Raw genomic sequence first — 27,166 nt, 5'->3', positions numbered from 1 at the left:
TTCTAGCTAACAGCTGACCCTTGTTAATAATAGCCTAAAACTGGTCATGCTGATCAGCCAGCAGATGCTCAATAAAGGTAGTGAATTTGGTATAATTTGAGTGAATGTATTTAGCCATGAGAGCTTGACAGTTTGTGATCCTAAACTGAAGAGTCATGGATGAGTAGGTCCTTCTGCTGAACAGATCAAAACATTTGTGGTTCTTATATGGTGTGTCCTTTGCATGATGTTGTCTGTCACTACCTCCACAACCAGGGAGTTCAGTGTTGGATGGGGGAACAGAAATTCAGTCTTTAGCTGGGACATAGTATTTCTTATCGTCCTGTTTACACATTAGCAGAATCATCGCAAGGATCTCCCAAAGGGATTTTGCAGGATCCGACAGGGCCTCATTAATAGGCAGGACAACTTGGGTAGAAGGAGTCCATTAGAGGATGTCCAGGAGCTTACATTGTGACTTCCTGACCTCTTCCAAGGGAACTGGAGATGAATCCAAAATATATTTAATTAAACTCTTGAAAGTTTCTGAAGTCATCAGCCACAGTTGATGGAGGAGGCATAACTGCTTCATCTGGGGAAGATGAAGAAATACTGTTTGGGGACTAACTTGTTTATTTGTGCCCTGGCCTCCTGCTCCTCAAAGGATTCTTATGCCTCAGGTAATGCCTCAGGTAATGGAGGAGGAGCAGATGAAGTAGGGGAACATCTCTCCTTGTATTCCCCATAAGAGGGCCCAGGGACATGGGAAAATTGCTGATCACATGCAGCCCAAGGATCCTAGTATAGCCATTGGGGAGGTCCAAAAGAAATTGGTGGGTGGCATCTAAGGGTGCTCAAACCAGGTTAGGGAAACACAAGCCTGTCTTTGGTGCAACTCCCCGCCCTTGTCAAAAGCATCAGGATGGAAATCCCTTGTCTGAAGTGCTGGGGAATCCTGGATTGAAATATTTGAATTGGAGGAAAATACCTCCTCTCTGAAGGTCTTGGAGAATCAAGTGAGAGCAAGGAAAGGTCCCACCTCAGTGACTGTGCCTGTCTCGGTGCCAATAACCTCTTAGTACTTACTAAGAAGGGAGACTCCAGCTCCTCAAAAACAAGTAGATCCCTTGAGAATCTGAACTCCTGTGGTACCGGGTGGGTTTGAAGAGCGGGGCTCTGTACTGTTGTCAGTACCGAGAGTGTGTGCTCTCTGACAAGTCCACTCTGGTCAAAGTAGTTGGTACTGAAGAGGATACCTTGGGGTGCACCAAAACTGTATGAGAGGCATGGTGTCTTTCTGGTACCATGGCCGTCTTAGTGGCTGACTTATATGTAGATGGCACCAAAGGAGTTGTGGATTCCATTCTCTTAGAAATGGAATGCTTTGACAATGCAATGCCTTGCTTGTGTGGCAGCGAAGGTCTAGGTCCCGAGGCACGCTTGCTGCCTTTTTCCTCTGCTGAGCTGGGCACAGGATCAGTACAAAGAGTGTTTGGAGCCTCAGCCATAGTCAGGGTAGGACACGAGACCTCCACTGCAGTCTTGCTCCGCAGGGACTGATGTCTTTTTGAGGTGGACTCTTTCTGTGGAGATTGACTCAGTTTTCTGTGGGTCTTCTCTGTGGATTTATCTCAGGTAGACCCAGGTGAATGTTCCAAAGTTGACAGGGCATTGTTTTCAGTCAGTGACTGATGTTCGTGTGTGTGTGTCTCCTGCTTTGGATCTGAGGCCAACTGGAGAGAACGCTCCACCATTGAGAGTCTCACTTTTAGCTCTCAATTTTTCTTGCCTTGCTCTTAAAAGCGGCGCAGATGGAGCACTTTTGTGGGGTATGTGCCCGATGCTGACCAGGATGGCTTCCCAGCAAGAGATGTATTGCTCAAAGCTTGGCATACCCCAGGGCAACAGTATGTAGCAGTGCAGCAACACACTGCCCCATGCGCAGGCAAACTACAATTTAGTCCACAACATTTGCTTTTTCCATGTACATACCTGGGAATCAGCTTGTTCGCTACAACATTTGCAGAAATAAACACATAAAGGGTATAAAAGGTGAAAATTCAGGTTTTTAGCTGAGTAAATATTCATGGAAGAAGCACCGAGATCTTCACTCAGCTCTGCATAAAGCTCTGGGGAAATATCCAGAGTAACAATAATGCTTTGCATTTCTATAGCAGTTGCCTTCTGATGCTCTCTGTGGGCTTTGTGAACATTAAAGAATCTAGCCTCATATGCCAGATAAGTATTCATGATTACTCCTTAAAGATGGGCAAACTGAGGCACAGAAAGGCTAGTACAAAGTCACCAAGGGAGTCGTGGACATGGCTGGGAACAGAACACAGGGGCCAGGTTCTGATCTCACTGACACCTTGTTTTATGCTAGTATAAAACTATCGACTTCAGGAGTGTTACTCTTGATTCACACCAGTGTTAATGAGAGGAAAATCAGGCCCTAGGTCTCCTGACTCCCTCTCTGGTACTTGAGCCACAAGCTTATTCTCTGTCTCCAAACAGTCTCTGCATTCTCTCTCATGCCTGGTCTCAACAGTGTATTTTCAATCCTCTCCCTCCCTGCATGGTCTCTGCTGGTTTAAATCTCTCCTTGGTCTCAGTGCCTTTGATTTTTCCCTTCACTCTATCCCTCTCACGCTCTCATTTTTCTTTTCTTAGTAACGGATCACCCCCTTTCTGTGACACTCTCTCTGACCAGCTGCTCTTCAGATTCTCTCTTCTCTGATCTCCTCAACTGTCACTTCTCAACTGCAGCACAATGTTCCAGCCCCCACATCCCACCTGCCTTTTAAAGGGTTTATCATAAGCAGGGGGCTTCCCCCGCAGGCCCAGACACAGCACTGATGTCAGCAGGGGGTGCTTTGAGCAGCTTGCAGTCAGTCCCTTCCCAGCTCCAGCTGCTCAGCCGCTCCCCTGCTGGCTGCCTGCTGCATTGCAGTAGCAGTGGCTGCTTTATTGCTGGCTTCCTTGCCAGGCTGTGAGACGCCAGGGAAAGCACCACAGGCACTTGACTGGCTCTGCCTGAAGCTAGGGAGCAAAGTATAGCCCACTGCTTCCACGCATAGCCACCTAGAGTAGCTCAGGCTAGGCGAAGAGAAGAAGTTACGAACCAGCAACCAGTCAAAGCTCCCTAATTCTCTGCCCCAGCTCTGGTACAGGTTAGAGCAGGTGAGAGCTAACTGTGGACCTCTGTCATAAATATAAAGGGAAGGGTAAACACCTTTAAATCCCTCCCAGCCAGAGGAAAAAGCCTTTCACCTGTAAAGGGTTAAGAAGCTAAAATAATCTCGCTGGCTCCTGACCAAAATGACCAATGAGGAGACAAGATACGTTCTGAGCTGGGGCGGGGAGGAAACAAAGGGTTCTCTCTGTCTGTGTGATGCTTTTCCCGGGAACAGAAAGGAATGGAGTCTTAGAACTTAGTAAGTAATCTAGTTAGAAATGCGTTAGATTCTGTTTTGTTTAAATGGCTGATAAAATAAGCTGTGCTGAATGGAATGTATATTCCTGTTTTTGAGTCTTTTTGTAACTTAAGGTTTTGCCTAGAGAGATTCTCTATGTTTTGAATCGGATTACCCTGTAAGGTATTTACCATCCTGATTTTACAGATTCTTTTACTTTTTTTTCTTCTATTAAAATTCTTCTTCTAAGAATCTGAATGCTTTTTCATTGTTCTTAAGATCCAAGGGTTTGGGTCTGTGTTCACCTATGCAAATTGGTGAGGATTTTCATCAAGTCTTCCCCAAGAAAGGGGGTGTAGGGAGGATTTTTGGGGGAAAGATGTTTCCAAGCGGGCTCTTTCCCAGTTATATATATTTGTTAGATGCTTGGTGGTGGCAGCAATAAAATCCAAGGGCAAAAGGTAAAATAGTTTGTACCTTGGGGAAGTTTTAACCTCAGCTGGTAAAAATAAGCTTAGGGGGTTTTCATGCAGGTCCCCACATCTGTATCCTAGAGTTCAGAGTGGGGAAGGAACCTTGACACCCCCCATAAGCTACTATACACTAGCAGGGAATAGCTGGAGTGCAGTGTGCTCCAGTCACTCTACCTCTCTGCCCCCAACAGGCCCCGTGCGCCAGAGGCTGTGAGAAGGGAGCTGTAGAAACTAGCTATGCCAGCTGGAGACTTCCCTACGCTGGATGAATCCTCAGCTGGGGACCTGTGGGTAATTTCTGCTCCCTTTGGACTGCCCAAGTGATGCAAAGGGAGTGGATGGGGGAAGACAATTTGCTCAAGAATATTGATTGTGGCCCCTTGTCCTTTTTAAAAATGGTATATCTGGCTCTCAAGATTAAAAGTTTGGACACCACCATTTAGGGTAAGGCTCAGAGCCACAGGGGAGTCTCTCTCTCACTTTTTCCAGTGGCAAAAAAATTATATTAAGACACACAGCAACTGGATTCCACCCTGTGTGTGAGAATGGAATTTTCACCTTCAGAAGCTATTCCCTGGAGAGCTCAGGGAGTTGGAAGCTGCAAGGGCCCTGCAGTCTGATTCCATCAACTCCTGATGTGGCCTTAAATTTGTCACTCTGACCCTCCATCCATACTGAGTAGAAAGGTGGAACCTATCTGAAATGCAGCTCCTTTTACTAAGTTGAACGATCTCAGATAAAAATGTTTCCCCACAACCCAAATTCAAGTGCAAAAATATGCACCCTTCATCAGCAGCCTTGTCTCAAAACACACAGGCAGCTTCTGAGACTTACAGTTACCATTTGAGACCAGCATTTTCTTTGTAAGTAAGTGACCGCTCTCCTCTACAGATGTATGAAAAGTGATCTAACACACCCTATGCCATAGATCAGGTTCCCTTTGCATTAGAGTGTGGTCCTGGCATGGATAACTTCATACCTTCAATGTCCTATGAAAGTCTGAGCCTAGGTTGTGGGAGGGCTGGCGGGTTGGGAGTGGCGTGAGGTCACATGGTGAGATAATGTACTGGCTTTTCATCTACGCTGAGAACTGGTTCAAATTCTGCTTGGGCAAGAGTGTAATGCCACCTGCCTGGCAGTGTACATGTTTTCACATAGACCCTAAATGTGAGGGAGTGCCTGTCTCTATTTACCAGTGACCATAGACAGCTAATCACTAGAAATTTGTCACCAACAATCTGTCTGAACACTCACAGACCAGCCACCAGCCATGAACATGCACAGATCTCATACTGAGCACCCTCTAACCCCATGGATACATGAACGTACACAAATATATATGTGCATATACAGATACACATACACCTATGTATGGTCATACAGGCACCAGTGCATTTATGCAAGTGTGCACACACCCTCAATGCATGTATGTATGTCTGCACTCTGCAGTACCTACATGCATGTAGACACCCCCCCCACCACACTCACACCCCTCCGTGCACACATGCACACACTCACCAGGCACACACAATGCATTGTTACATCTCCCCCATGTACACAAACAGCTGACAGTCATATACACCTCTCCCCCCATGTCCATAAACACACAATATGCTCACACATGCTCAGGTAGTGTCATGCATACACATACATTCCTAGCTCCTGCAGTTATGCAGGAGTTAATGCAAGGAGGAAATGGAAAGGAAATTAAAAGCGAAAAGTTGAAAGCCCAGCACATGATTCTTCTCCCAGCACATCTGTGAATCCTGGAGCGCGAGGGTAATTGTCTGCAATGAGTCAGACCAAAGGCACAAGGAAATAGTTGCCATAGCAACCCCCTCACTGCTCTAATTCAGCTTGGAATTAAAATGATATCAAATAATTTGCAAGCAAAGGGAATGTGGCAAAGTCACCGGGTGCCAATCTCCAAAGTCCAGCTGTACGTGAGCCTCTCCTGAGCCAATATCAAGGGCTCCTTTCCGTTCAAGCATGGCTGCAACAGCAATCAGAAGAGCCAGAAAGGGGAGTTTGATGGATAACCCTTGGCCAGGCAAGCTCTGCTGTGCATAGGCAAGAACTGGCTCCTGGGCTGGAGTCCCACACTAAAATGGGCTTCAAACCAATGGACGGAGGGGGACAGATTTCCCAGGGAAATGCCCCCCCCACCAGTTTCTAAATGAAAAACCCATCTCAGTCTACCAGCCAGCCTGGCCCTTAGAAAAAAATTACCCTGAAGGAGGATCATCCCAGCCAGCCAGAATGCAGGGATGCTGCACAGATATTGATCCTCAGTATCAGGGTTATTTCTCTGTTATGCACAGCCTTGTACTCTGATTTACATAAATGCATGCTTTCCTCCCAGAATAAGTGGTGCAATGTGCAAATCTCTGCTCAAACTGGCTGAGGGGGTCTGACTGCTATTATTAAATATTTACCACGGCAGTAGTGACCAGTGGCCCTGGTCAAGATCAACACCTGCTAGATGCTAGAATACTGTTGTACAAACACACAGGGAAACAGTCACTGCCCTGAAGAGTTTACAATCTAAAAAGAGAACAAATGGCTAACAGGAGGAGGAAAAGAAAACAACAGACATACAAGCACAGCCATCAGCATGATAACAGGAGCCTATCTTGTTAGCTGGGGGGGAGGGAATTGTTCTTTGTTGCTAACATAAGTGACCCATACTTTAGTATGGGATCCTGGGCCTAGCTGCCACTTGCTCTATTTTTATTGCTTACTTTATTCATCCAAGCCTAATGTTCCTTGTTTGGTATTTGAACTCTTATTAGGTGTGGGTTTTACCATAGCACGTAGCCATCCTAGTCATGGACCTGGACCCCCTTGTGCTAGGTACAAACACAGGACAAAAGGATCGGTCCAGTCCCCAAGGGGCTAACAATCTAAACACAAGACAAGAGGCAGAAGATGGATACAGACCAATAGGTGATTACAAGGAAGAAATGAGGCAATACTGGTCAGCATGATCAACAGTGGCATTTGCACAGCAGCATCCCCGGGGCTGCTGAGGGCTAGGTCAGCCGTAAGCTGCTCTAACGTAATAGCCCCCAAAGGGCTGTTCTGCCAGCTGGGGATTGCTGGAGTGCAGCAGTGTTCTAGCCCCACCCCTTGCCCCACTAAGTGCCGTTCCCAGGCCCAACTGCTAGCTTCCAGGGCACTGCCCTTCTAGAGTCTATGGAACTACTGCTCAGCGCACTGAAGTGCTGTTTTCCCCACTCCGAAGTTGACTGCCATGCAGGTGTGGAAGAGGGAGAGGTTTGTGGAGCTGCTCAGGGATTGGGTGGTGGGCAGGAGGGAGTGGCATAGAGATGGAGGAGGCAGACATAGCAGCAGCAGGTGATGGGCCGGGAGTGAGTTGCCCTTTCCCTTCTCCGCCCAAGGTACCCAGGGATTCTGCTGCTTTCTCTGCCAATGGAGCGCAATCCACCTGGCGCACCAGGCTGCCTTACATCCAGGTAACACCCCACCAGTGCAGAGAAGTCCCTGCCCTAGAGCAACGATGTCACCCGCTGCAGCTGACGATGACTGCGGGGGAGGGCACTGCTTCAGAATACCGCAGTATCTATTTGTAAGAACTGGTCTACACATGTTTTTTTTATCACTGTAACTATGTCAGTTTCTGAACCAATATAATTGAAGTGGTGCAACCCTCTAGTGTGGATGCAGTTATATCAGTAGAAAGGTGCTTATGTCCATCTCACTGATTCCTGTAAGTTTTAGCCTCTTTATACCAATATAACTGCATCCACACTAGACAGTTGTATTGCTTTAACAATACTGGTTTCTAAAACCGCATCCCTGTAGTGATGCCACAGCAACAGAATGGCTGATAAAGACACCTGCACCTCATCTCCCTGCCAGCAGTAATACACATCATACAGCCAAGAGTGAGGGTGGAGGGAGACTTTAAATTGGTGAGCAACCGCTTTTCAAATGAAAGGCTTCCCACAGCTGTCCTTATGACTTAAGCTCGATTTCAACTGGTGGCCTAGAGGTGAATGATTTTATATCCTATCAATCTCCCAGACCAGTCAGCTTCAAACACCTTTTGAAAATCTTACTAAGCGCTTTTGAAAATCTGGCCCCAAGGATGAGTGCTGTGCCCTTCATCCTGCTGAACCTCAGGTCGCCTTCTGTAAAATGGGGAGAATAATCCTTCCTTCTCCCACCCTTTGTCTGCCTTCTCTCTTTAGACTGAGTGCTCGGGGGCGGGGCCTGTCTCTTACTATGCCTATGTGCAGTACCAGTTTTGGCTGGGGTCCTTAGGCACAAGTGTAATGCAAACATTAAAAGATGCTAGTTTTGAATTTAAACAGAGAGGAAGATTATAGGATGAAGTCAAACAAAACATACCCTTAGCTCCTGAATCCCTATTTTGATGCCCTGTCAGTTCCGCTGGGCAGCCCAGGACTTTCCTTCATGTCCCAAGACTTTGCAGGTCCCAGCTTGGCTCCCATCCCTGACCCATGGCAACAACAGCAAGGAGCGCTTGAAAAGAAGCCCATATTTGTTCATGCTGTGAAAGGAGATCATATGCCAACCAAACAACACACTCGAGGAGAAGGTCATGCAGTAAAAAGAGACGTCACAGGCAGCCCAGAGAGACAGCTAAACTCCCGTTCAGCCTCCAGCAGCTGCACTGGGACTCTAACTCACTAAAGGAATATGTCAGCAGCTGCAATGTGACTGCAGTGGCTTCCCCCTGAGAGGGCTAAAGCCCCAGGTTACTGACTCACATGGGAGAACAGTTGACACAATGTTATTTAAAGCAGGGTTAGGGAGGATTCAATTACAATTATTGCTAGTGAAGTTAGTGCTAGTGAAAGGTACTGGATTGACATCCCCGGAGACTACCTCCCTTCTTATTAATTATAATTAATATCCTAGCCTTTAGTTAATATTTGCACAATGCTTTGAAACTGCAAAGCGCAATATATCTGGTAGGTATTTTTAATTCACAAAAACAAGTACAGCAAAGGCAGTAGCAGTACAAGCTTCTTCTACACTGCTCCCCACCTATGACTGATTCTGGGTCCTGGCTGGCCCCTACAGGCCAGTTTCAAAGGGCCCTAAACTATCCAGAACTGGCCACCTAGAAATACCTTTTGGCGTTGGGTGAGACCCCCCGGGGCCTAGACCCAGAAAATAGTTCTATGCTGCTCCTCCTCACAGCCCCTGGTGTAGGGGTATGGCCAGAAGCAGGAGAGAAGGGACTTGGCCAGAGCACATTGCACTCTATCTATTCTGATCCATAGAGGGCCACTGCAGTACAGCATAATTTAGAGCAGCCCCAGTTTTGCTCTAGTTTACATATCCGGAATCCAAAAGCTGCAAAGAAGGTGCTCAGTCATCTTTGCCCCAGCCCGTCTCAGGTCCTGCACTGATCTCAGCTTGACTAATATGTCTTCACCCTGACCTGGAGCAGCACCTCTAGGTTTGAGAGGGTAGTTTAGTCTCCCGTCCATTCTGTCCTGGGCCTTATTATTGACCCGAGCTAACAATGGAGAGGAGTAAGGCTCTCACATCTGATGACCAACCCCTGCCCTTGCCCTCCAGTCCCCTCTTCCTAATTATTTTGTAATTCTCTGACAGAATCCAGGTTTATGTCACCTTGTTTCTTTGAGGATTTGCCTTTCACAGCATTGAGGGGAGTGAAACTCAGCTGCCAGAACAAAGGGGACACAGCTCTTTATGTATTTGGAGCTCCCCAAAGGAAGAGGTTGCTGTGGGGGGCTTGCTCCTTGCAGGCCCTGTTAAATCCCAGACTTGAGTTTATCACTGCATGTGTTATGGATATTTTGGAACGCACTAGAATCTCCCCAAGCATCACCAAGTCAAGCACATGACAATTACAGCCACTGGCAGGATGACAGTCATTTCACAGATAACACTTTTAAAAACGGCATTTTAAAAAACCCTCCAAGTCCCTGTTTATAGGATTCTGACATAACTTCTCCAATAACTACAAACCCATTCCATTATACTGGGAACAGTGCAAATTCTGAATAAGAAGAATGAAAGACATTATATACATGTAAGATCCTAAAGTGGCTGCAAATGTAGGCTCCAGTCCAACAATTGGCTCTATACAGGCAAACCCGGATACTTGCACTGAAGTCAATGGGGCTATGCACGGGTTCGGGGACAGCCCATGTGGATCCTTTGGGGCCTGTACAGAGAAATTACTTTGCACCTCACTGTTGTGCTGCCACCTCTCGGGTGAAATAGGGCAATGCTACAAAACTGGGAGAGAAGAATACCTGAGTCAATGGACAGCGCGGAGAGGATTTAAGTACATAGAAAGGCATGACCCACCTGAAACTGGCCATGTCTTCCAAACACGTTTACCCATGACAAGAATCATGGTATCTTTAAGGAACACATGTAATCAGGCTTTCATTTTTGTGTCTCAGTTGAAAACATCATGATCCAGTTGCTCAAAGGTATTTAAGCTCCTAATTTCCATTGAGCTGAGGACCTGGGCCCATGTTCCTAAGTACACCTCAATGCTGCACCCAGAGTGAATACCTCTGGACATCAGTGGGTACTTCAGTCTCTATGCCATTTTATTCTCAGTTGGGAATGCTAGCCATAGTTTCAGTTGATGGCAGTTTTTATGGTAATGTCTGTGATGAGAACAATCAACTTATTTCACAGCAGTCTCTGAAGAGCCTTGGATTGATAATAATTTTAAGAGTACTTTATGACCTAGACTGGATTTGAAATGGTGGTTTAGAGGTGAAAGAATCCATATGATATCATCACTCCCCTGGGAAGTCAGCTGCTTGTCAATGGCCAATAACACTTTGAAAGGTTTTATTTTCCCTTCAATTTCAGTGGGCTATGGTAATACCAGGCTATAAAATATTTAGGAATGACAGCATATGGTGCTCTGGGTGGGGAGTAGCATTATATGTAAAAGAAAGCATACAGAGTCAAACACACTAAAATTTTTAAATGAAACAAACTGTATCAAAGTAACTCTGTGAATAGAAATTCCATGTTTGAATAAAAAGAGTATACTACCAGCCACCTAAGCAAGATGGTGACACTGACTGTGCAATGCTAATGGAAGTCAGAGAGGCTACAAAAGTAGAAAGCGTACATAGGTGATGAGTTATATTGGCCCGTGGGGCCTGTGCTCCACCAATATTTAGGAACGTGGGCATGGCTCCACCAATGTTTGGGATTACTGTGCTTTGGGGCCCCCTGTGCTTTAGGGGAACGCGGGGTCCAGGGTGGCCTGGGGGATTAGCCGGGGGGCTGGTGCTGGCAGCAGCAAGCAACCTGGCTCCAGCCCACCCTGCTCCGCTCCGCCCCACTCCGCCAGGTCCCGGCGTTGCTCAGGGGACGGAAGCCAGAAAGAGGCAGGGCGGAGGCTTGGGGGAAAGGGTGGAGTGGGGGCAGGGCCTGGGGCAGCGTGGGGGGAGCGTTGTTCAAGGCCGCACATCCCCCTAGGGACAGCCCTGCATGCATAATATTTTGTTGTTATGGCCACAATAGTTAAGCTTTTGTGTCCATTCTCGTTAAAATCCCCCAGACATCTGCCATCCGCAAGAGCTGGAAGATAGGACTTGATAAAATGCTGTCTTCTTGCTCCACTGCTACCCATGTCAGTTTGAGCTATTACTATTCAAGGCTAGGCACAGACGACCCTGCAACAGTACGCTTTAGTGTGATGAAGAGAAGTGTCTTTCCACGTAGCAATAAGGCCATTCTTATCCACATTCCTAAGACATGAACTATTGTAACAGAACAATTTGAAAATCCTTTCAGGACACGTGCATAATATATAAATCAAGTAACCTGGATATTCAGCAGTTTCTTAACAGACTTGCCTCCTGTTCTTTTATTCCTCTGGTGCTGAGTCATCTGCACTTGAAAACATGATTCTCTCCTGAATGTGGGGTAGGGGGAGAAAATCTTTTGAAGTGATAAACACCCATTTTTTCATGGTCTGTGTGTATAAAAACATCCTCACTGCATTTTCCACTTTTATGCATCCGATGAAGTGAGCTGTAGCTCACGAAAGCTTATGCTCAAAAAAATTGGTTAGTCTCTAAGGTGCCACAAGTCCCCCTTTTCTTTTTGCGAATACAGACTAACACGGCTGCTTCTCTGAAACCTCTCCTGAATTGAAGTTCTAACTCCAAGATGGCTGGCTAAAACACCCAAACTTCCACTTTCCTGAGTTCCTGCAACAAAACTCCAACTTCCAGAGCAAACCTCAAATTCAGCTACCTCCACTAACAGATTTCCAAAGGGTTGCTTTGGTTATACTCAATGCTCCTTTCCAGAATATTTTGCTCCCTCTGGAAATACCCAAAGCTCCCCACATCACATTATTGTTTTCAAGCCTTCCTGACTAAGCCATAAACATTAATTGGGCTGAAATGTGGGATTTTTTTTAAAAATTAGGTTCCATAAAAATGTTTGTAAAATAACGAGTGTATGCATTAGCCTGTTCCAACAATACATTGGCCAGCAGAGCAGTAGTGCAAGGTAGGAAGTAAGTTGCACCATGAAAGAGCTCCATAACATACTTCCCTCTGGAGTAAAGGGGAACCAAGGAAGGAGTGTGACTTTCTAAGTCACAGTTCTTTCCCAAGGGTCCTCATGGTGTGAGGCAGCTATGCACTGTCCCTTACCCAGAGCTGAGAGCAAATGTTCAGTCTATCCCTTGTGGGGCATATTATTACCAGCGCAGCTCCAAAGAAATATGTAATTAATACTAAACTACTATCTCTAGTAAATCGGATAATATTGGCAAAATTGGAACCTGTCTACCTGATCATTGATCCTAATTCCTAGGCCTCCGTGGAATGGTTTCACACGAGTATAATCTAATTATTTAATATGCAAGCAGCTGTACATGCATTTTATCAAGTTCTATCTTCCAGCTCTTGTGGATGGCAGATGTCCTGCCCCTAGTAGCTAGTCATAGAACCTAGAAAGGGAGAAGCAATTTTTGATTTAGTCCTAAGTGGAGCACAGAATCTGGTCTAAGAGGCAATGATAGCTGAACCACTCAACAATAACAACCATAATGTAATTAAATTTAATATCCTTGTATGTGGGATAATACCAAAAATACCCACCACAGTAACATTTATCTTTACAAAGGGGAACTACAGAAAAATGAGGGTTCTTGTTTGATGGAAATTAAAAGGAGCTCTCTCAAGGGTTAAATGCCTGCAAGCAGTGTTATGTTCCTGTACCAGATATGGACTGCCTACCAGAGCATGCTTCTGAGCAAGATACACACCAGATGTGTTCATCATAAGATTCTTTAATGCTCTGCCAGGTATGGCTTAGGTTAGTTTAAATAAGGTATATTACACACAATGCCACTTAGTGGCTGTGCTCAGTCTAGAATCCTCGAGTCGTCTTCTTCTTGTTCTGCATCTGCCACCTGTAGAGTTTGCTCTGTTGATTGTTCTTTCTGAGGGATAAATTGTAGTCGTCAATAGTTTCTATTGAACTCTCCACAATCAGTCTTAATCACATGCGATCTGGGTGACAAATTCTTGTTCTTTATAACAGCAGGAGTTTTCCATCTTTTTTCTCCATCCAATTTGACAAGAACATAGGCACCAGGTTCTAGACTTGGCAGTTCTCTGCATGATGTCTGTTATAGAAGTGTTCATCAGCACTCTTTTCACTTTTATCAGATTTGGTTACTCTCTTCATGTCTAGTCACTTTGGGGATTGGAAAAGAAACTAAATTGGAACAGTAGTTCTGAGTTGTCTTCCTATCTGGCATTGTGATGGACTATATCTAGTAGTTGCTATTGGTGTTGATCTATTACTCAGAAGAGCAATGAATGATCTTCCTTCTGTAGGATTTTCTTGACTGCCTGTACAGCTCTCTCAGCCTCTCCATTTGCTCATGAGTGATGTGGGCTACTAGTAATATGATCAAAATCATATTTCATTCAAAATGACAAATTCTGCTGCAGTGAATTGTGGTTTGTTGTCCATCACTAGTTGTTTTATAATTCCTACATGAGCAAATGTGGACTTCAGTTTTTCAATTGCACTGCAACATGTTTTGTCTTTCAAGTACATTTTTTCTATATACCTGGAAAAATAGTCCACGAAGACCAGGTAATGATGTCATCTGAATTCAGATAAATCTGCAACTAGTCTCTTCTAAGGTCTGTCTAGGAAAGGTGTTTTTAGACTGTATGGGTCAACATTTTCTCTTAAGTTGATTCTTACTGAATATCCTTTCAAATCTACAGTAACTTCAAATCCTCTGGTGAGTTCTTCCAGTTTTCACTTTATGCCCATCCTGGCTCCCACACTGCGGCTGAAAAGATTGTTGGTCTTTGATCCTTTGATCATATGCTCTGTGATCATTTGTCTTTGTAAGTTGTTTCTGTGGTGAACTGGCCCATGTAGTTCAGAATACTTACAGGGCTAGTCAGAGCTATGTTAGGTGACATCAACACTGGGAGGGGTTGGGGGTTTACACTGTTCAGGCACTTGGGAGGTGATTGTAAGTCCCTTCTGAATATTCAGTTTCATTCTCCAGCAGGCTCTGTGTCATCACAGGTGACTGATCGCAGAAACAATGGCTCTTGGTTATCTTAATATGAGTCCACTCCCTGACTGCTTTGGTGTAGTAAACAACTGCAAAATGTCCACATTTCAGGCATTTATTACACCATGCAGCTCTGGCTGGACATGCATCATCTCTTGGGATATGACCTTTTTCATACCTTGTGCATGTGGGCTAAAGTTTGTCCCTCTTGGTTTGGTAGTTCTCTCTTGTTGTCCCAGGGCTTTTATGATAATGACTTTTAACAGTCATGCTGGGTCTTTTTACTGCTTCTCAGCTAGTTTCTTGTTTTTCAAGTTTGGCCAGTTGCTCTTGGTTTTGCTGTCTCATAAGCTTAGACTGCTTTATTATTTTAATAGCTGTACGTGAGCTTAGGTCTCTTTTTAATTGGAGCTTCTGTGAAAGGTTTTATCTGTTAACCCAATAACCAGCCTGTCTCTGATATTTTCATATTTTGCATTCCCCAAATCACAGTTTTCAGCCAACGTATGCAGAGCTCTTATAAAACATTTAACATTTTCCCCTGGTTCTTGAATTATCTGGTCAGAACATGCTCTTTCATAAACCACATTTCTCTGAGGTATAAAGTATGAATCAAACATAGCCAGGTATGTACTCTTAGGTATAAAGTATGAATCAAACCCTTTTATAGCCATCTTTGTGACAGTCTTCATTAAAGTCAAATGATTTAAAGCTAAGCTCTGCCTGCTTCCCTATAGCATAAAATAAGATACAGGTATATCTCCAGTTTCTCTGTGGAGCTGGTTTTCAATTTGAAATCTTGCAAAATACAGCTTCCAGTATGTCCAGTGTGAAAGTTTGTTAAAGCTAACAAGGAGTCCGGTGGCACCTTAAAGACTTACAGATTTATTTAAGCATAAACTTTCGTGGGTAAAAAACTCACTTCTTCAGATGCACGAAAGCTTGTGCTCAAATAAATCTGCTAGTCTTTAAGGTGCCACCGGACTCTTTGCTGTTTTTGTGGATACAGACTAACATGGCTACCCCCTAACATTTGTTAAAGCTGTAATTCTCTGGGGCATTGAAGAGTGGCATGTTGATGAAATCCTGCAACGTTTGTTGCTTTGTTCCTTCTATCTGCAAGCTTTGTTGCTGTTTTCCTTCTGTTTCTTTTCTCCTCTGACTCTAGTTTACTTCTGCCACCAGGTCATGTTGCTGTGCCAGATATAGACTGGCTACAGAACTTTCTTCTGAGTGAGATACACACCAGAGTTGTTCATCATAAAATCCTTTGATGTTCTGTCAGATATGGCTGACGTTAGCTTAAATAAGGTATTTTTCCAAGTGGCTGAACAGTTTAGCATTCCATTACAAACAGCATGGGGGCTATTTAAAAACACCATAATAGATACTCGGAATAAACGTATACTCCAAATCAGAAAAGACAACAAAAGGACCAAAAGAATGCCACCGTTGATAAACAGAAGAGTAGTGAAGGCCATTTGAGGCAAAAAGGCATCCTTTAAAATTTGGAAGTCAAAACTTAGTGAGGATAATATGAAGGAGCACAAACTCTGACAGGTTAAGTATAACAATGTTGCCTAAGAAAGTATTTGAGAAGCAACTTGCTAACGACGCAACAACTAACAGTGAGAATTATTTTTAAGTACATCAGAAGCAGAAAACCTGACAAACAGGCAGTGGGCTCACTAGATGACCAAGGTGCTAAAGGAGCACTCAAAGAAGACATGGGATAAGAGAGAAGGTCCTCTCATGGGTCAATAATTGGTTAAAAGTAGGAACCAAAGGGTAGGAATAAATGGTGAATTTTCACAATCAAGAAAGGTAAACAGCGGAGAACCCCACGGATCTGTGCTGGGACCTGTGCTGTTCAATTTACTCACTCATGGTTTTGAAAAGAGAGTGAACAGTGAAGTGGCAGAGTTTGCAGAAGATACAAAATTATTCAAGATAGTTAAGCCAAAGCTGGCTGTGAACAGTTGCAGGGGAATCTCACAAAACTGAGTGACTGACAACAAAATGGCAGATGAAATTCAAATTGATAAATGCAAAGTAATGCACATTGGAAAAAATAATCCCAACTACACATATACAATGGTGTGTATATTCGAAATTAGCTGTTACTGCTCAAGAAAGAGATCTTGAAATCATAGTGATTCTGGTCACCCCTTCTCAAAAAGAATATAGTGGAACTTGCAACATTTCAGAGAAGGCAACAAAGATGATCAAGGACATGGAATGGCTTCAATATGAGGAGAAACTAAAAAGATTATACCTGCTCATCTTAGAAAACATACAATTAAGGTATGATAGAGGTCTATAAAATCAAGAACAGTGTGGAAAAAATGAATACAGAAGTGTTATTTACCCTTCCCCAGAATACAAAAACCAGGGGTCACCCGATGAAATTAATAGGCAGCAGGTTTAATACAAATAAGTGGAAGTACTTTTCACACAAGACAACTAATCCATGGAACTCATTGCCACGGGATGTTGTAATGGCTCAAAGTATATCTGGGTTAATAAAAGGACTAGATAAGTTCACGGAGGATAGGTCCATCAATGGCTATTAGCCAAGGTGGTCAGGGACAAAACCCAATGCTCTAGGCAACCCTAAAGCCTGACTGCTAGAACCTGGGAGGGTAAGACTGGGACAGTAATGCCCTGTTCTGTACACTCCACCTGAAGCTTGGGCACTGGCCACTGTTGAAAGACAGGATCCTGGGCTAGGTGGACCATTGGTCTGGCCCAGTATGGCCGTTTTTGTGTTCTCAACCTCAATAATTATATTGAAAGACTGAAAACTTTGAGGGACAGCCCCTCAAATGGTGTAAACAGTCACAGTTCTATTGACTTCAATGGAACCATCATAATTTACACCAGCTGAGGGCCTGTCCCTTGCACTCTTTATCCAGTATGGATAAAAGCAACCTTGGCTGTGCTAGTGATCTTCTTACCCAGTATCAGTACAAAATGCTACTGTAAACAGGACACTAGCATTTTTACCACCATGTCATCTCACTCTGATCACAGAGGAGAAGCAGAGTCTCTGATGGATTTCAATGGCAGCCCATCTACTTTAAAAAAAAAAAAAAGAAGTAAGACTGATGGAAACTGAAAAAAAATCCTTTGAGTTAGAAGCTACACCTAATGGGCCGCCTAGTCCACCTTCCTGGATTATATCATGTTTGATTTAATGATCTTAAACAAACTTTGGTAGATGGTAGTCAACCTCGGAATGTCTCTGGTTACAGTGACTCTATAACCTGTTTTGGCAGCTTGTTCCATTACTGAACTGAACTGTTGTTCAAGTTATAAAATTTCCCCTAACATTTAAACTAAATTTTCCTAATTTTATCTTAAGCACAACAGAAACTACCAAGAGACACCTTAAATTACCTCTGCAGTTTCAGCGGGATGTGGTAAGTATTGTAAATTGTTTAGAATTGCTCTGGTTAGTTAAACAGCTGTTCCAATTCACCCCAGAGGTGGCTGCATTTCAGTGGTAAGTACTGGATAATTGTAGATTTTATATAGCAGTTTGGGAGCTTTTGGAATAAAAAGCGGGTGACCCTACCAGCATCCTAAAGTCAGAGGGCAAGGAGCTCATTGGATCTGGTAGTGAGTTTCAGCTGACCTGATGAGTTTAATATTCCCCAACCCACTAATGTCATAACCTGTATCTAAAAGGTGTCATGTAAGATATCAATAAAAAGCTAATGCTGTACTGATCATTCATATTATTGTGTGTACGGAGGGCAAATTCACCATTACAAACATCTTGGGAATTGTGTTCTTGAAGTGTGCCTGCCAAGCAGGGCTAAAGTTATATCCCACCCTAGAAAAAAGAATGTGATCCTGCCCCCAGAGAGGTATTTCCAGACAATGGGAATGCAATTTACGTATCAGGTAAACAGGACCATTGAACCAAGGAGGGGAGGATACAACCATCCAACATTACAGCAAGGGGAGGAGATGGCAGGACACAGATCAATCTGCATTTTAGCAAACACCAGTGAAAGGAGAAACCATCATGAAAGCTCCTTCACCAGGAAACTCCATGTTGCCTTCCTCAGAGCTTGAATGAACTTTACTTTGGTGGATAACTTTCAGAAGAATCCATTTCAAAGGTGCACTGGACTATAAAGAGAGGGGCAAAGAACACCAAGTTATCTTTCAGCTAAGGCAAGTGAACCGAGTACTTTAGATTTTCTGGGAGATCCTGACCAGAGGGGTGGTCAGCCAACTTGCTGGAAGGTAGATTGATAAGGAAACTAACTTGAACAAAGGCTGTAGCTTGTTCTGTTAAGTCTTAGCCTCTAGAAAGCATTCTTATGTGCTTGTAACGATTTCTAACTCTATCCTTTATACTTGAACTCACTTAATATCCTCTCCTTTTGTTAATAGACTTGTTTTATTTTGAATCTAAACCAACCCAGCCCTGCATTTGATTTAAAGTGAATGTTAACTCCAGTTGATGTGGCAAGCTGCTGGGTACTGTACCTTGAAAGGAACAAACAAACTATCTCTCTGAATGGTCCAGGAGAGAATTGATTGCTGCAGAACACACGATTTTGGGAAAGTTTAGGACTGGGGGCTGTTGGGACCATCTTGCCACATGTAACTAAGGCTGGTGGAGGCCAGAGTGTGGCAGCAGTATAACAAGCAGGCTGCTGGAAACAGAGCGCTGCACCAGGGCTGCTTAACACACAGACACTCAGTGTATGCTTGTCTGCTGACTGGAGCATCCAGTCAAGCAGCTACAGCAGAAGAGCATTTTGAGGCACTCAGGGTTACAGGGCAGGCAGTGACACAACCCCTTACTGGTCTGGATTGCACCCCAAAACGTGACTGGGTGTTCTATAAATGTGAGATCATTATCTTCCAATAGCACACATGGAATTCAGTGAAACTCATTCAGAGGGAGCAAAAGGCTCAGATTTACAGGGAATGGTGGGAATTTACAGGAGAATTTCAAAGTCAGCAGAATGTCCACTCCATCAACAAAGGTTAGTTTCCAGCTCTACTGATATTGGAGGTACAGGCACATCTCATTCTTTTGAAACTCAGCATAAGCACCACAAATACTTCGTCAACCCAAAGGCAGTACAATGATCTCAAAGCTCCAGAACTACCCACTGTGCAAGCTTTCTGCTCTACAGTCAACGACTGCACCAATCCATAGACTCACAGATATCAGCACCAGAATTCACCCTGTTAATTCACCAGTTCCCTCTCCCTGTGCCCAACGCAGGACTGAGCCATGCTGTATATTTTCTAGTGCTTTGTCCAGTCCAGTTTTCGATAACACAAGTCATGTAGTTTCCACCACTTTCTTAGGAAGACAATTCCACAGGCTAACAGATCTCACTGTAAGGAAGGTTCCTCCCTGCAAGACATTGTGCCACCCTCTTATTCAAGAAAAAAATAAAAACCTGTTCTTGGCAGTGCCTACCTGCAGCAATAGCTGTCTTCCCATCCACAGTCACAGCAACAGATGTGCTCACTGTCACCACCTCTGGTTTGCCACCTCCCTCTGTCAAGACACAGATTTAGCAGATTCAGTTACTTTCCCTCTGTCGCCAGGGACCACACACAAGAGCTCTTTACTGTCCACAGAGAAAAACCACTGAGATCACTGAAGTAGCCAGCTCTGACATGGACTGGGTGCGTGGGGGGGCCACGTGATAATAGTGTACAAAGGATGCCCCAATGTTGAAAAGCTCAATTCTAATCTCAAGCCTGCATCTCCCAGAGCACTGAAGCATCCTGATTGGCAGTTCAGGAGCCCAGATTTCCTCTTGGTGGAATGGCCCATGAAAGCAAGGATGTTGCCCTCAAAATAAGAAAGTACATACCCCCTGAGAAGCTGCTACAAGACTCAGCCAACCTTCCTGCCCACCTCAAGTTTGTTTACCTGTCTGAATAAAAGGGTTGTGTCATTACACTGTAAGGCCAAGTTTAGGGTTCAGTTAGACCTATTTAAGTCTAGAGGAACGACACACAAGTAAGCCAGTCCTTCTTCCTCCTTGTTTTCTGGGTGCTAGGAAGCCTCAGAGCGCATTGCACCTCATGCCACTTGTGCCTTTCTGTGTGCATGGCCACTACGCTTTCTCCTGCTGAGACGTTATAGGTTAACTGCCCAGATTTTCCCAGAATGCACTGGTACACACACAACGTTTAGGCAGTGTTCTATGAGTGAATGCACAAACATGGTTCAGCTATTATTCTGAGGCATAAAAGCAGGCACAATTCAGACCGTGGACTAGATTGTGCCATTTATAGAACAGCTCTGTGTAAAAGGCCTTGTGGCCCCTGTACCCTGTCCCAGAAGGGCACTGGGGAAGTTGTACGTCAGGTAGGCATAGCCTCTTCTGGGGCTGCACATGTGCCTGGAAGACAGTGCACTAAAACGGAGCAGGTTGCTTCTGCTGGTGCCCCAGCCCCACTCTGCAGGCCAGGATGGAGGAGGAATGAGGCCATGACCTCAACTCCAACAGGATTCTGGCCCCCTAACTCCAAGTAAAGGCCATCACAATCTGGCCCTGTGTACGCTGTGCCACACACTGGATACAAAAACCATGGTTGCCCATGTAGTCTGACCTGCACCTGAGGCAGTGTGCCATTTCCTCAGTTGAATTCAGTCATTTTAGTCTGTAACTATCCTAGGGACAAATTCCAGTTTTGTAGGTTTTTTCATTTTATTGGATTTGCTTGAAACAAAAAAAATAGGGGCTGTGGTTTCTTTTTCACAGTTACCAGGGACATTTTGAAGGTCAGTATTTCTGAGCATATTTATTCTGCCACTCATTCCTTCGCGACATACTGTAGAGTTCAGTGCTTTACCCCAGCAGATGGAGTAGGTCCTTTGTCCTTCCCCCCAGTCCCAGCATTTGTCATTGTCTTAGTTCTGCCTTCATCATTCTTGTTGGTGTCTGATGCGTCCTGAACATGACACTGTAGCTGCATTATGTGTTTTAGCCTGAGGTTGTGTGTGGATTTCTTTGACTGAAGTCAGACTGACTTGCACAAGGGCACTGCACGCATTGAGAGAAGCACTTGTGAAACACAAGGACTTTCCTGCCAGATGATGTTCATATGCTTTGAGCCAGATCCTGCACTCCTTGTGAACCAAAACTCCCTGTGACACCTGTGGGGAATTCGGGTAGACGGCAAATGCAGGATCAAACTCCCTAGAGGGAGGTCATGTGAAGTTCCTGGTCCTGCTGGGTAACTCATGTAGAAACAGGAAGCGTGATCGTGTGGTGAAGGCCCTAGACTGGGACTCATGAGATCTGTATTCTATTTCCAGTTCTGCTACTGACTTAATATGTGACCTGTTCTCACTGTTCTCACACTGGATGTTGATAGGAAGCTACTACAGGGATGTCAGGAAGTCACACCCATGCGGGGTGCCAATGTCTGACTTTCTAAGCCCTGCTCTATTGCAAAGAGCAATGAAAGTTGCACATAGTCTGGCAGAAGATGCCTCTTGCCACAACTGCCACCTCTGCTCTTCACTCGAGTGGTTACTCTTTAAGTGAGGTATACTTGTGGGGGAGGGAGGAGAGGAGAGGAGAGCACGGATGGAAGGTTTAGTGTGTTTTCTCTCCCCCTCCCTTTATATCCTGGTTCATCTTCTGGATCCCATCTTCATTTTCTTCTCCGTGCTGCTCACTTCCCCTCCCACCTACCCTCCCACCACAATGCTACAAAAAGCTTTTACAGCGAGAGCGCTGAGCTCCGTGACAGTGCCTGAGTGCAGGGGGCTGGGGAAGAGCACAGAGGGGATTTCTGCCTCCATTGCATGAGCGTCACATAGTATTTTGTTCTGATTTTTCTTCTTGTGCTTTCCTGTCCTCCTCCACCCTGGCACAGGTCCCTGCAGGCTCTGGAGATCACATAAGGGACAATCACATCCTGAGCACAGACACAGCAAAGCTGCTCGTCAGCTGTCACTCTGGGACTCCAGGGGGTGAGGGGATGCCTACCTACACTACAGAACCAGTATGAGACTCAGCGTATTTGGTGGGGACCATTGGCATGCTTTTGGTGAGGGGAGTGAAGTTCCCCCTCCCCCTGTGAAAAGCTCATTTTCCCACTTGGGAAAATTTTAATGGAAAACCATGAAAAAGTGACTCCCGGACAAATTTCGCCTCCTCCCACCTGGCCCCCTGCTCACGTCCTACTTGACTGCCACTCAAATCATTCCAGCCAGCTAGCCTGCATGGCCTTCCTCTACTTTGCCTCACAGCCCTTCCCATCTCCCCTCACTTGATTCCTTGTCTTCCCCTGCCCAGCAGACTCATGCATCTTTCAGCAGCCCCGTCCATCCTTCATCTACTCCAGGCCCTGCAGCCCTCCAGGCACCCATTCTTCACCTCTCCTATCCATATCTTGCTGTGAGGCGTCTCCCTCTTTCTGTTCTAATAAGCAGCCTGAGGATGGCTCTCACCACCTCCCCTCGTGTAAGAGCTTAGTCTTGCAGGAAGAGGATAATGAGGTGAATGGGATGGGGACAGGCAGCGGGGGACTGTGAGTGACAAATTTATTTTCTCCACCTCCCTCCTTTGCTGTAGTGCTAAGGCCAGGGTTACCTGAACCCTCTTCTGAGGTGATGCTGTAGATGAAGTTCCCTGGAGGATGCTCTGCTGCTCGACGATACCACAGGGGGAAGTGATCCATGGTGAAGATACTCTCCTTGTCCCCCAGGGTCAGGAACTTCCTGTGAGGAAGAAAAAAAAAGTGAAAATTGCCACCTTCATCTGGGACAGGGAAACCTACATCTCCCTCCTCAGCTGCATTCAGCACAGTGCCTGCCTGGGGGGATGTTCTGCACTTAGCATTGTCAGGACACCAATGCAGCGTCAGGATAGTTACAGGCTGGTGACATACTAAACTTACAGTCAGATAGCACCTTTCACCCCAAAGGACCCCAGAGCAGTTTACAAACTATAGGCTGTACACAGGCTTCCGTCAGTTCATCCACTGCTGAAATGCAGTCATTGCTGGGGTGGAAGGTGGCTGCTCTTTAGCAGCACACAGGTACACCAGGTACGTGACAGGGCAGAAAGTTAACTGTGTGCAACAAACTGCAGGGAAGAACTGAGAGAGACAGAAAGACTCATGCAAGCACAGTGGTTGGGAAATTATGGCTCCCACCCCTTCTTTCACAAGAAGGGCTCTAGCATTTTTAAAGAATGAGTTGGTTGGGACAAGTCATAAAGTCAAGATGTCCAAGATACTTCACTGGTGGTGCTGGGGATGTTGAGTGTGTGACCTATACGTGAGCCATTGGAAGAAATCCACATTTGGAGCTGCATGGAAGGTTATCAGAACTATATTTTCCCACCTGACTGGCAAGAAATTGGTGCCTCCTTCCTCACTATTACAGAATGGCCTTTGCCTTCTAGGCCAGATTATGGCAATGGCCTATACCTAGAAAGCTGATCCAGCACACTGCAGCTCATCTCTGAGAGACACACCTTGGCAAGAGAATTGTGTGCAGTGCCCTACATGGACTATCCATCACACCCCAGAGTTACTTTAAATCTGAGTTGTAGTACTGATCTACAAAGCTCTCAATGGGCTGGGCCTGACAACCACCAGGACAGTCTCTCTACGCCAGCAGTTCTCAACCAGGGGTCCAGGGCCAGGAGCAGCTTTCAGGGGGCAGGGGCACTGGAACAGGGGGACCAAGGGGTCATGGCCCTCCCACTTTTGAAAGTTGATGGGCCTGGCCATTCACTTTTCGTCACAAACCTGGCACCCTCCTCTTCCCCCCAAGTCCCCGCTCTCGGCCCGGGTAAGAGCAGCCCAGGGAGCCTGGGCAACCATGGGGAGCTGCGGATCCTCCACCTGCCCAGGGTGTGGGGCCTGAGAGCAGCTCCTGGCCCATGTCCCCACCCCCCGGATCCTCCACCCAGGGCTCCCCACAGCTGTATGGGTGGCTCTTACCATGGCCCAGCTGCAGCTCTTCAGCTCTTGAGGCCTGGCTTCTGGCTTGGCCAGGAAGCAGGGGCCTCAGGAAAGAGGAGGGGCAGGGGTGTGGCTTTGGAGGGGGCATGGCCTCATGGTTCCCCTACTTTTAGGAAGACTCCACTGCCCCTGTCAGGGGGTCCACCAAGCAGGGCCAGTATTAGACTCGCAGAGGCCCAGGGTGAAAGCTGAAGCCCCACCATGCAGCGCTGAAGCCCAGGGCCCCGGGCCCTGCCACCTGGGGCTGAAGCTGAAGCCTGAGCAACTTAGCTTTATGGGGCCCCCTGTGGCATGGGGTCCTGGGCAGTTGTCCTGCTTGCTGCCCCCTAATGCTGGTCCGGGATTTTATGTACAGAAGAACAGTTGTTGTGGCACAGGTGGGCCAAGGAGTTTTTATAGCATGTTGGGGGAGGTCTCAGGAAGAAAACGGTTGAGAACCCCTGCTCTACGCAACCTTCCAAGAATTCTCCAGTCCACAGAGTCACTACAACTAATAGAGCCTCGTGTCAATCCTACGTCTGCCAAGACAGTGCAATTAGGCAGCAGACCCTTGGCTACAGAAGATCATGCTGAGCCTACACCTCTTTTTTAAGAACAAGTCACGCCTCTTTGCAAAGACCTAACCCCCTCAGTAGAGATGGTTGTATATACTGTCACATACAGAGTAGCAGCCCCTGTATATAACCTGGTCCTTACATATTCCATAGTCTCTCACCTCCAGTAAAAGGAGAATACAGCAGTCCATTTGCAGACAAGCAAGATAAAATTATTTTTAAATAAGGCACAAGGCACCTAAATACTATGGTGGCAGCTGCTTTACAAATGCTACTGCTGTAGACAGATAAGACAGTGGTTAGCTTTAGGAACACACCTGGGTGTACAGAGAATTATCTGCATGAACCAAGAGCCTTATTTCCCAGTTTTTTCGCTTCTTGGATTCTGCTCAGCATGTCACATAGATCTTATGACTTTTTCCAGATTGAGTCACCAGGTGGTGCTGTTGTCCACAGCTCTGTCCACATCACTCGCCAGCACAGGCTGTTCGGCCACCACACATAACCAGTGGTAGGTGGGACGGGTATAGCTAATAAGTAACATCCTTGAAGCTGAAACTCTTTACCTGCCATTTGGTGAGCAGGTAGCACATACTTCACCTAGTCCATCCCACTAGGGCCCGCACTAACATGCATAAGTCATCTCTATTGTGGGTAAGAATGAGCCACAAAACTGAAAAAGGGAGATGCAAGGAAGTGCAAAGTAAGAATCTGTGCTGTGTGGTACCCTGCAGCTCTGAACAATCTTATATCCCTGCCCAGAGCTGCAACAGCAGTATATCTATTTGTAGCACTGTAGGGATTGTAAAAAGAAAAGGAGGACTTGTGGCACCTTAGAGACTAACCAATTTATTTGAGCATAAGCTGTCGTGAGCGACAGCTCACTTCATCGGATGCCACAGGATGCATCCGATGAAGTGAGCTGTCGCTCACGAAAGCTTATGCTCAAATAAATTGGTTAGTCTCTAAGGTGTCACAAGTCCTCCTTTTTCTTTTTGCGAATACAGACTAACACGGCTGTTACTCTGAAACTTGTCATTATGTAGGGATTGTGTTACTCCAGCTAACATCTGCAATATGGGTGTATTAACAGGTGTTACCATACGCAGGGGGAAGAGATCTAGTTACCACAGGTCACAGCTGTAGTATTAAAGTATCAACAGGTGCCATGTGTAGGTGAAAGGAACGCTGTTAGTCCAGGTAATGTCTTAGGGGACATCACAGGGATCCTTGTGCAGATGAGAGGCCTGCACTTACTATGCCAGTGGGACTAATTACCCAACCAAAAAAATGTTGGATAAAATTTTCGAAAGTGTGTAAGTGATTTGGGCTCTTAGGTGCCTGAATCACTTTGGAAAATGGGACTTGGGTGCTTTAGAACATTTTACCCTCTGTCTGAATTCCTTTTAAAATATCTAATCCCGTTCATGCATTCAGCTCCCAAGCGCAAGAGTGAGGCTGTGAAAGAGATCACAAGGAAGCCCTTTTATTTGTGTGGTGGGGGAATGAAGGCTCCTAGTTTTCTGATTCAGTCAAGGACCAGGAACTGGCTACGGTGCTCAGTGAAAAAGAGATGGGGGAGGGGTCTGAGTCTTGCCTGATCAAGAAAACAAGATATAGACAGAGCTAATGACCAGGTCAAGAAGGGCAAGGGAGGTCATAAGGGATAAATGATGCCCCCCTTATAGGTCAGCCAAGTTCCAGAGACTCATTGGAGCTTCTCAGACCAAAAAAATTGATCTATGGGCTTCTGCACTTGCCATAACATAAACCATATCTGCGGGGAGCACCAGGAATAACCAGGTAACAGACTTCCCTGCAAAATCTCCACTTCTTCCTCCCCCTCCCCGATTTCTTTATTTCAGATCTTTACTTTTGCTGTATATTTTGATATAGCAATGACTGGTCATTTATATGGTTCTTTCCTTTCCAGAAGATTTGGAAGCGCTTTACATACAATACACAGGAATCCGCCACTAAAATGCAGCCACCACTGGAGTGATGCACCTGCAACCCTTTAAAAGCACAGAAAAATGTTATGTGCCAGCAGTACAGGACAGGGAATCAACACTGCCTTCCCGCAGCATATTGAGTCAAGTTCAAGGTCTTGCTTCCTATCTACAAAGCAGTCAATGGCCTGGGCCCAGTATATCTGACAAGTCTGCTCCTCAGGTACAATGGGACTTTCTGCCATAAGGGTGA

At 45.6% G+C, this 27,166-nt stretch overlaps 1 protein-coding gene across 1 annotated transcript in view; it reads right to left on the bottom strand.

Annotated features, from left to right (window-relative positions):
- CACNA2D4 (calcium voltage-gated channel auxiliary subunit alpha2delta 4) overlaps positions 1-27,166 on the bottom strand; it is a 166,579-nt gene that overhangs the window by 65,253 nt on the left and 74,160 nt on the right. Inside the window, exons 26-27 of the mRNA XM_073335235.2 lie at positions 23,030-23,153; positions 19,888-19,968 (exon numbers count right to left, since the gene is read on the bottom strand). Of these exons, the coding sequence (XP_073191336.1) occupies positions 19,888-19,968; positions 23,030-23,153 (205 nt within the window). The remainder of the gene's footprint in view (positions 1-19,887; positions 19,969-23,029; positions 23,154-27,166) is intronic.

The sequence above is a fragment of the Lepidochelys kempii genome, chromosome 1, assembly GCF_965140285.1.
Source record: "Lepidochelys kempii isolate rLepKem1 chromosome 1, rLepKem1.hap1, whole genome shotgun sequence".
Lineage (NCBI taxonomy): Eukaryota > Metazoa > Chordata > Testudines > Cheloniidae > Lepidochelys > Lepidochelys kempii.
This window is presented reverse-complemented; position numbering and strand designations above follow the sequence as displayed.